Below are 10826 nucleotides of genomic sequence, written 5' to 3' on the forward strand. Positions count from 1 at the left end.
TGTTGTGACTGAGGGTTTTCCTGCTCGCTGCCCATGTGTGTTCCATAATCATGACGTGGAATCTTTCATTTCCCTCACTTTCCTACCGTGCAGTGCTTTTATGATGTTGCGAGCCAACTTCTAAGAGGCACACAGATAAAGCACTCTCGCAGAGCAAAGGTTAAATAAAGCCCAGCGATGTAAACTCAAATCAACGCTGCAGAAAAGTTTCCTACAGTGAAGCATTTGCTAAGGATATACATTCTGTACCGCGGGAGAATGGTGGCGTGCAGTGGTTAGCGGATTGTGCGTACTATGAACCCGGCAAACCAAGTTCGATTCCTCAGTGATGGCTCAAACAAACAGTGGTGAAAGGATATCTCAACCAAACATGGGTGGTGTCCACCTCCACAATTTAAACTAAAAAAATATGTTTTTATTTTACCAGGTAAGGCCCACACGGCCTTTTTATAGAAGTGACCTGGCCACCAATGATAGCTCAACCAAATTGGCTTATCAAGTGGAAATGTAGGGCAGCCAAATACTCTCAATGTATGTTTATAATGTGGAGAGAAAAACCGGAGGACCCAGAGAAAGATTCACGCGACCACGGGGAGAACATGCAAACTCCAAATATACAGCAGGCGAGAGAGGGTCGGGATCGAACCCATGGCCTCCTGTATACCACACGAGGTGGTTAACATCTCGCACTGGCCAGCATGGTGAAGAATGGTCAAACAACCCCCATGACCAACGTTGTGTGGCTATGATGTGCTTTTTTTGTTAGAGAGTTTCCGAAAGAGGCGTGGTTAAGGACGCAGCCAGAGAGGGAACAGTTGTGGTGTAGCCTGGAACCGTCGGGAATATTCTGGACGTAAGGCGCGGCCGAGGGTGGAGCTAGGCCACGCCGAGAGAGATAAAAGGGAAGCCCCGATCACAGATCCGGGCTGTCTGCAGGTGAAGTGGAACCCAAGTGCTACGTCTTCGTCCCCGTCTTCGACATTGTGGGTCAGGCGGCACGTTGGCTGCTGACCCGATTATAGTTATCCCGTATGCAAGAGAAATAGGTGTATTGTGGTCCTATGCGTAACAAGAGTGAGAATATATTCTTAGGTTTTTTTCGGTAAAGTCACGTAGGTAAAAACATTAAAAAGTAAAATAAAATAAAAATCACGACGTTTCGGAGGCAACACAAGCTTCCGTCTTCAGGTGGTACCGTCACAGCCACGACAGTTGTATCAAGTAAATGAGAGATTGCAGGAGTTTACTTGATACAGCTGTCGTGGCTGTGACGGTACCACCTGAAGACAGAAGCTTGTGTTGCCTCCGAAACGTCGTGATTTTTATTTTTTATTTTATTTTATTTTTATTAATTTGTATGTTTTACCTACGTGACTTTACCGAAAAAACCTAAGAATATGAATCATTGCAGTCACGAAAGCTTCAAATCTAGAAAGAGTGAGAATAGGTGTATTTAGTCCCATGTGTAACGGTGTTGCATAAAGTGTCGAATAAACGTTGTTGCCTCCTAAATAGTGTCTCTGAATGACTCACTACATATGTACTGTATTATATGTTGTGTATATGTGTATGCCTATATATACACATGCACAGGTACATGCTTGGAAGGAAATAATAGTTTTATTCTGAAATGTTGAACTGGGTCTGCCACTAATTAGGGTAAAACTTCAGGTACTGACTTTGATACAGAGAAGCTCGGCTTTAGGTACATCCTCTTTCAACATGGCAGCGAATTGCGCACGTGACATATCAAGCATGGACACATGTGGAAACTTGGGATTACTTCACAGAAACACTGTATAAGACAGTAATTGATCAAGATGCCATCATGGCCAAAGCTGCTGATGCCACCACACCTCACGAAGGCGTTCTACCCTCTGCCAGATCCCCCAGCTGCTGCACAAGCGACACGCGGCCCCCAATCTCGATAACTGGACCCTCCACAGTAACGTGCAAAGCCCAATGTGTGACACATTAACTCCGGAGTGCCCTATGTCTATTACTGAATATAGAAATGGTTATTGTGAGCACTCACTCCTCTCGCTATACTTTCCAGGTGGCACCATACCTCAGAGGTCGCAACCGGGTACCCGATACCCGTACCCTACCCGATACCCAGCTACCCGGGCCGGGTACGGGTACCCGTTTGCGACCCTGGTGCGGCCGGGTACGGGTAGGCCGTGAGTCACTGGTGAGTAGCCGTTTGTCACTCATTTCGGGTAGGGTACGGGTAGGGAACGGCTACCCGTACCCGGGGTACGGGTACCCATTTGCGACACTGGTGCGGCCGGGTACGGGTAAGGAATCAAACCCCGTTTGCGACCTCTGCCATACCTGCACACTTCCTCCAGCCTTTTCGCGATTACTACGCCGTGCAGTAGGTCCTCCTCGTCTCACCTCTTGCGTAGGACTGGGATTATGTCTTCTTCCCGGGTGCGACGAGAGCTGTTCCGCCTTTCTGCCTGGGGCGGCCGTCTTGGCGGACACACGCATCCTCCTAGAACTTTCGCTGCTCCTGCCCCGCCTCCACCAGCATTGCCAAGGCAAAGTGATCTAAGAGAGTGGTGGCGGGAGAGAAAGATGAATCAGGACGGAGTGGCGAGAAAGGTGAAGGTGTTTGCTTGTGAAGCAGATTGGATCTCGTGTTCATGTTGCAACCGGACGGTGCTGGCCAAAGAAAAAAGCATGTGTTCTGATAAGTTTCCAACGTTGTGTGTTTTTACGTCTCTCGGGAAGCCAGTGAAATCGTCATCCACAATTAAATCAATGTGGCTCCCACTGACTATTAATACCCTGAAATGAATCATACCACCCCATCTACCACCATTAAGAATTCCGACAGTTTCCCATAATTGGGTCCGTAGTAAAGCAGCATTATTGCACTGGTAGCCTCTATATTTAAAATGTGCTTTTGGCATGAAATTGATGAGTCTCGCCTCAAGTAACGAATTAAGCTTTTGCCACGCCGCATGTCCTCTGATCAAACAAAAAAAGTCGGTAATAACGGCGCAGCCCTGCAAATGCTTGGTCATGTCACTGCTGACAGAAGGGCATCCCACTGGGATTTTTGCACACAGCGTTGGTGTGCGGTGCTTTTTTTGGAAGATTTGTTTTTTCCTGGATTTTTCTGTTTGCGCATAGTCACTTTAAGATGTTTTCTTCTTCATGTTTTTGTTTTTTTGTTTGTTGCGGTTGCACCCGATTCAAGAGCCGAATGGCTCACAGGGCTATACTAAATAAATGAAACTGAAAAACTGAAACTGAAAACCACTAGAGGAAACCATAGATAGCTCGGTCTACTCTTCCATACTGACCATATGTCTCGAAAGATGTAGAGGTACCCACACTTCATCCCACTACGTGCAACTACCGATGGGCTGACTGTGGTGTACCCACCTGTAGAATTGGGCGAACAGAGACAAGGAGATTGAAGAAATCTCGCCCGTTGCATCGCAATTCAACTGCCACGTCAGTGGATCAAACAGGCAAGCTTTGTATTGCAAGCGCAGCATGCCCAACCGTTAGACCTAGGCACCATCCTCCTTGATGATCCTAAAATGACGGAGGGTTTCTTACACTTTACGTTCTCCGTGTTTAATCATTTTCAGATACACCACCGCGGCCGTCGTCATCCTAGGGCGGAGGCAGAGACTGCACAGTTTGTTACTTGACCTGTGTTATTTTGACAGGGCAAGACCATTAGACCTGAGGGATTGTTTACGTACGTACGAGGACTCGAAAGAATTAATCAAATCATAAAATCGATGGCTCGGCCATAGCTTGACGGGTAGCATGAGGTTGGAAATGATGTGGCCAATTTCCTGGCATGACAAATGAGAACAAATGGGCAATCGCAGGAAAATTATTAAATCAGATAGTCAATTGCGACAATTTATTCATTTGTTTTGTTTATCTACACTGTAGCATACACCCTCATGCTGGAATGTTTAGTGGTGTGGCAAAACTGTGCGGTATTTTGACAGTCGTTTAACCAACAGCTGTTCACGTTCATTGAGGGTGTGGTACAATTTCTTTTGTGTTTTATACCGGTAAAAAATGAATCTCATTAAAAAATAATGTACAGTAAAAACACCCCTATAAAACATGGCATATTCCGCAATTCGTAGATGTGAGACATCGCCAAATTTACTGTCTCACACAATTTAATTTAGTCAGGCACGATATTATTTTAAGGGTCATGTTGATCAAAGCTTCCCAAGTCATCGAAAATTAGATACCCCGGAGTTCCAGATTGGGGAATGCGTTTGAACGTGGGAAAACTTGAAGTTCAGTTAATTTTTGTGACGATATAATTGTTTTACTGTACCAACTGAAAGCGCAGACATATTCTGCAAATCAGTGAAGGTGTGATATAAAAATGTCCTATTAGTGGAGGTGTTTGACATTTTTTGCAATGGTACATGGTTGGTAATGGTAAGCTTGTGCCACATGAAAGTGAATGTTTCGTGTAATGCTGTACCCACATTGTGGTCCATTTAGAGAAATGCCTTGTATTTACATTATGCAGAATTCTGCAATGGTTAACTGCAAAGGAAATACATCTGGCTAAGTCGTGTGTGGCCCCATGTTTGCACAGGGCGGCGTGTCCTGCAGAGGTGTATTGAAGCATGTTCAGTGTAGGAATTCAACAGCCCTTTAAGGACATGGTACACACCAAAGCTCTTCATGCTAGACGACGAGTGACTTTCAAATGTTTCGTCTGCTTCCTTGCGTTACGTTAATTTTCACGGGAAATTTGTAAAATGTTACGTATTAATACCACAAAGAGTACGTAACATTTCCAATTTCTAAGCGCAAAGCATTGTTCCAGCCCCTCCAATACCGTGGTCATTTCTGTACAGACATCGTGTCAAAACAGTCAACTGTAACGTCTCTCGCCATGCCCGGTAAAACATTTTGTAGAATTGCATTTTTTTTCCGAGCTGCTTGTGTAGACATCAGGTATCACCTTGACAAATTGTCCGCGTCGTTTCCGAAGGCTGCATACAGCTCGGCCAGACGTGAGACAGACGCATGCAATGATCGTCTCCGTCGCCGCAACACGGGCAGTATAGGCGCTGAGTAAAAAGTGCAATTAAATCATTACGCCCTCTCCCCTAAGTCTGCCATGAGCCGATTAAGAAGCATATGGTAGTACACGCAGCGAAAACGAGCTGGATGTATCAGCACTTTAGTCTGTCTCTCCGCCAAGCAAATGATGTTAGGAGGCCAGAGGCTGTCATCTGTTCGTTGAGGCGGATTGTGGCGGAGATGTCCTCCAGACATCGTGGACTGGAGGACCTTAGGCCTCCATTTCACTTTAGGTTGTTATCACAATGCAGGCACCTTCTGTCAGTTCTGATAAAGTCACGTCTGAGGCTAGTTTCACTTTCTTTTCCATCACTCGTTTGTGGATGGGGGTTTTTTCCCCCCCATTAACAAACAAACAGGAAAGCCCAAGGATCAGAAGGTTTCTGAGAGAGAAATGTTTTGGAGAAAAAAAATTGCTGGGCGACTGAGCCACTAAATTGAGTAAATAAAGCCTTCAACAGCAAAATATAAAACTTATCTGACAGCACCTTTCATTACCAGGCATTGCATCGCAGTGTCATTTCAAAAAGCTGACGCAACCTTTGAAAAAGATAAATATTTACTTAACAGCAACAGAATTAATTATTCTTCATTATTGAGAACTTATTCCTCATAATGAAATGTGTTTACAGTACTATTAATAACAAGCTCGGTGACTCAGCGGGAGAGCGAGTGGCTCGCTATTTTCAAGTTTGCGAGTTCTAATCCTGATTTGGGGGGTGGGGAGTTGATTCAGCCCATCATCTCTAGGGATCAATAAAATGAGTTCCACGTTCGTGGGGAAGTCTACAGCGGTTGTTCTATGAAAAGACATGCCCACCCCACCCCCTAACCCATGGTGAATGTGGACTTTTCACCACCGACTTAGGACTGTGAACGGGAGATGAGCATTGCCTCCATGCTCATTTGAGCAGAAAAACATTCGTGAATATACAATACATCTCTCCTCGACTGTTATGCCCAAGGGCAGGTCCCTGGCTCGATTCCCCACCACACCCCATCCCATCTGACCTCGTCCCACCTTCCTGCCTCCCTTAGCCATTCGTCTTCACCTCGCAATACCACGCACCACACTCCAGGAGACCGTCTGTGTGTGTGTGTAGAATTGTGTTTGTGTGTGCGTGGGGAGCGGTAGTGCAGCGGTTAGTGCTATGCTGCGCTATGAACCCGGAGACACGAGTTCGATTCACGCTCACGACCAACACCAGTGACGATTATCTGAACCGGTCCCGGGCCTCCCTAGGTCGACTCAGCCTGAAATGAGTACCCGGTGCGGTGTGTAAACATCGCCACTCGGGAGACAAAAGCGGCCGGGCGTGGTGCTGACCACCCACCCCCCTTCCTATGCAGTGCCGGCCTTCATAGGTGCTCGCTAACAGCACTTGCCTCAACAGTTTGGTAAGGCTATATGGGGATCTTTGTCTTGTGTGACACTAAACCGCACGCGGTGATGAGGAAGACAAGGGGAAACCACCTCACCTATCTTTCCCCATCAATGGTACTCAACATAAAGTACATATATCGCTTAAATGCAAAGACAAAGATCCTTTATTTCGCATTATAAATTGTCTGGGCAAGTTCTGCTCGCGAGTACCTGCTCAGGCTCATCAGAGTGTTGTGGCCAGCATCACAACAAGCAGTCTCCCCAATGTCGACTGCACTGCCCCGGGTACTAAGTTACTAAATTAAGGTCGAGGCAACGTTGGGGAGACAAGGGCCGGTTCAGATAATCGCCACTGATCTGAGCCATGGCTTGGAATTCAGATTCAGAATATTGAATCATCCTGGAGGAATCCGATGAGCTGTGAAGCTCTTTTTCACCACGTGACCTGTAAGGACGTTACAGGTCACGTGGTTTGTAGTGAAACGTGCTGGCCACTAGATGTCCACTTACCACAACACTTGCACATACCTATGCACACGTACATACACAGGCACATTTAACTTTAACACTTAACAATCAATCCGGGAAGGATAATGAAGTGAGCCAACCTACAACCAGGATTTGAACTCTGAAACTTTCCGACATGGAGTTGCTTGCTCTCCCGACGAGCCACCTATCTGCTTATTAATATTAAACGTAACAATCCAACGTAATGGGAAATACATTGTCACAAAAACACATTTTAGCAATCACTTCCTTACATATGTTACAATGTTAAAAACAACAAAGCCGGTAGCTGGATGCAGTGGCAATCGGGGCTATTGTGCAAGTGCAATAGGAAATACGAATGGGTAACACATTGTCAGCTACGGCATGCAGATGATGACATTGCCCTCATCTCAATGTGACAACCATGGACATTGCCACATTCCCCCACGCAAAAATTGCGGGGCCGCGTCAACTAATTTACCTGAATAAAAAATACATTTATTCTCTACTTTCTGCACCATTTGACCGTGTAAAACATACATTAACCTTTTCCAGTTCAGAATGCTGCTCTTGCTCAGGACAGCGCTAGGCACAATCATGACATGTGTGTGTGTACAATATAATGACGTAATTGTGTTTCCTTTGAAAATGGAGATGCAATGTGATTATAATGGATTCCAGGGCTACATTAATTTATGATGATAAAATGTATTCTCACAAACATGGAAATGATTGCTTCACTTGTCCACAAATAGCCCCTTTGTATTTTTAATACTGTACATACACAGGGGAGATGAAAAAAACCAAAGCAATGAAGCGTTCTTCCTTTTAAAATGCAAAATTAGGCATGGCTTAATTGTTTGTTTTAAACAATTAATTACGATGTGCGGCTCCTGTTTTTAGAATCTCAGTGACAAAATATGCGCATACTTTCGCGAAAGGAAAACTTTCGTCACCAATATTTACGCACCACAAAGGTGGTGCATTCGTGTTTAATGTTTCGCCGCGTCGAGAACAGATTTCTAATGTGGGTTTAAATTTTTGCTATTTTCGCGTTACATTAATGAGAGCAGATGCTGGAGAGAAAATGCAGCAATCGCAATGCCAAGTTACCAGAAGCAATAAACATAGCTATGGATTCCCAATATTAAATAAATGTAAATTCATAATATAATTTAAAGACTCATATGTAAATATACTCGTGTGTAACATGAAGAAAGAGTTAACATAGTTAAAATAACATACTAATTCTTAATATAGCTTGAATTGGTAGAATAAGCAACATCTGGTGCCTGGATGGAGGTCTTATGAATGTAGTTTAGTTTGAATTATTCTGGTTATGAACGGGTTGGTATATTTGAATTTTTTTTCCCCCCAAAAAAGACAATTTGCTAAATAATTGTTTCAGCTTTTCACGCTTCGGTTTGGCATCATTGTAACATTTCGAGTATATTTCCTGCATTAATCAAACACAAAAGAAGACAAAAAATGGTCCGTGTGCACCTTGATGAGCCAATTATGCGTGCTCCACACATTATCGTGCGCATAGTCAGGTGGTGGACTAATTATTGTTGGGCTTTTTTAAATGCTGTAATTGCTCAAGAAGATCTTTGAAATATCACATTTTTTTTTTAAAGTGTTTTCTCTATAAAAGCGAACCATTTATTTCGGATCTAACTATTTATATCCACCTCTTACACGGACGGTATAATGTGTCCCGGTCTTTTTTTTTATTACTGTCCATTTAAATAAAAAAAAATGTGTAATAAAAACAAGGTACAATGTAGAGAAGGATATGAAAAAAGAGAAGCAAGAAGAGATTTAAACAGGAAAGCCAAGGAAGTAAAATACAATTACTTCCATTCAATTCAGCTAATAAAGAGACACTATTTTTCATCTCCCATTTTAAGTTTATATATGGAATACCATTTTTTTTACAATTTTGCTCATTGAATGATGCTAAAGCTGTTGGGTAATTTCTGGAGCTGTGCAATAAATCATTGGAGATTTTTTTTTATTTGAAAAAACCGGCGAAAAAACACTTCCAGCTTGAGTGTTTTCACAACACTCGTGCTATGTCATACTCTTTATATTTATCAGCAACATAGAAGTGCTGTTGTCAATATCATGCCAAATATGTGCAGTTAAGAGAGACGACCACAGGAAACTACAGTCATCAGATCATTACTTTAACCCTGATGAGATGTTTTTGTTTATATATATATACAAACTGTGTTGCAAACTAGGACTGGAACACAATTACAATTCCTCTTCGTCAATAAGTTAAAAGAAAAAATATCCAAAGATAAAATTTCACAACAACTCAAAGATATATAAAAACCCGAATGATTGGTTGTTATGAGAATGCAAAAAAAAATACCTTGACAAGAATTTGATTTTTTCAAAAAAAATCGTACATATACAGGATATACAAAATAAACTAACAACATTGTTTACATACATCTCTCGTAGTACAGTAATGTCTATTTTCTCCCGATTATTCCATGTATGCAAGGCACGATTTTCTGTCTGACTATGGGAAAGGGATATCACATACATAGCCCTTAAAGGAATCAACGGACAATAACTGTGTCAATCTGAGTCAGCCCTAATCAGACATCCACTTATTATGCTTAAACCTCTCATGCACAATTTTCACTGTGGTGGACTTCTGTGATTTATACGATAGCTCTGAAAATATATGATTTTTTTTTAAATGTACTTCTGGGGTTCCTTCGGCTCTTCGAATCATGTTAAAATAAAAAATGGTTATGCTTTTGAAAGAATTATAGACAGAATGAAAGCTAGTAATGTGGTAAATCTGTATTTCACTTTCGTGTATGTGGGGCTTTATCTGAGCCGGGTCAATCCTGGTCAGCTTCCCAGAAACTATCTACACCCATCACACCACCTCCAGCCATACTGCTCGCTATGACTGTGACGACAAGGCACATGTTTGGATGAGAAATTAGGACCTGCAAGTAATTTAATACGTATTTTCAAAGTGTGGGATACATCTAAAATGTGCTTATAATTATTCGTGTGAGTATTGTAAATGTAGCCCATCGGTTGACCCGAATGGTTGTCCAGTCATGGACGTATATTTCGAAAACAGGCACGGAACATAGAAGTGATTTTGAGACATCGTTGAGACCCTTGTCTCAAGGTACATTATCCTATCTCATGTTGATTTAATCAAATACAGAAGCATGTTCATAAGAGCAATAGATAGCACACATTTTAAATTTTAATAAGCTGCATTACTCATAAATGAGCTTATACCTATATATATGTCAAGGCAAATATCTCCACACAACCATTACAAATGGAGCAAGTGCTTAAATTTCGATTTAAAGCTTTCGTGACTGCAGGGATTCATCTTCTTGGTTCTTTCGGTAAAGTCACGTAGAAGGGAAGTAATAAAATAATAAAAATAAAACATAATAAAATAATTCTCACGACGTTTCGGCCACAACGCAAGCAGCCGTCCTCAGGTGAAACCAGGTCTGTCGAGGCGACAGACTTTACCAAAAGAACCAAGAAGAGGAGCAAGTGCTCTTCGTGAAGACCTCGTGTCTAAAATGACACGCAGTATTTTTGTTTTGTGTATCAATAATCGCTGTCTGCTCATTGTATTTTCTGTAATTTACAAGTGCAACTCATGTGCTGCTGCCATCTTGCCAGGACTTCCATGGCAGTAAGATGTGAAAATAAAGAATACTAATTATTTTAATACTGTAAATAATGGATATCTGATTTGGCAAGCATCACACGTAGCCACTTGCGTCTCCCCATTGCTAATATTTACCACGTACCACACCAGGTGCGAATTTAAAGCTGAGTGGAATTACAGGAGGCCCAG

The 10826-nt window shown here is 42.6% G+C and overlaps 1 protein-coding gene across 1 annotated transcript in view; it reads right to left on the reverse strand.

The window, feature by feature from the left end:
* CNBD1 (cyclic nucleotide binding domain containing 1) overlaps window positions 1-2493 on the reverse strand; it is a 162385-nt gene extending 159892 nt beyond the window's left edge. The window contains exons 1-2 of the mRNA XM_078864231.1: window positions 2398-2493; window positions 1862-1938 (exon numbers count right to left, since the gene is read on the reverse strand). Of these exons, the coding sequence (XP_078720357.1) occupies window positions 1862-1938; window positions 2398-2493 (173 nt within the window). The remainder of the gene's footprint in view (window positions 1-1861; window positions 1939-2397) is intronic.
* Between the last annotated feature and the right edge of the window lie 8333 nt (window positions 2494-10826).

The sequence above is a fragment of the Lampetra fluviatilis genome, chromosome 17 (assembly GCF_964198595.1).
Source record: "Lampetra fluviatilis chromosome 17, kcLamFluv1.1, whole genome shotgun sequence".
In the NCBI taxonomy this organism is placed as follows: Eukaryota; Metazoa; Chordata; class Hyperoartia; order Petromyzontiformes; family Petromyzontidae; genus Lampetra; species Lampetra fluviatilis.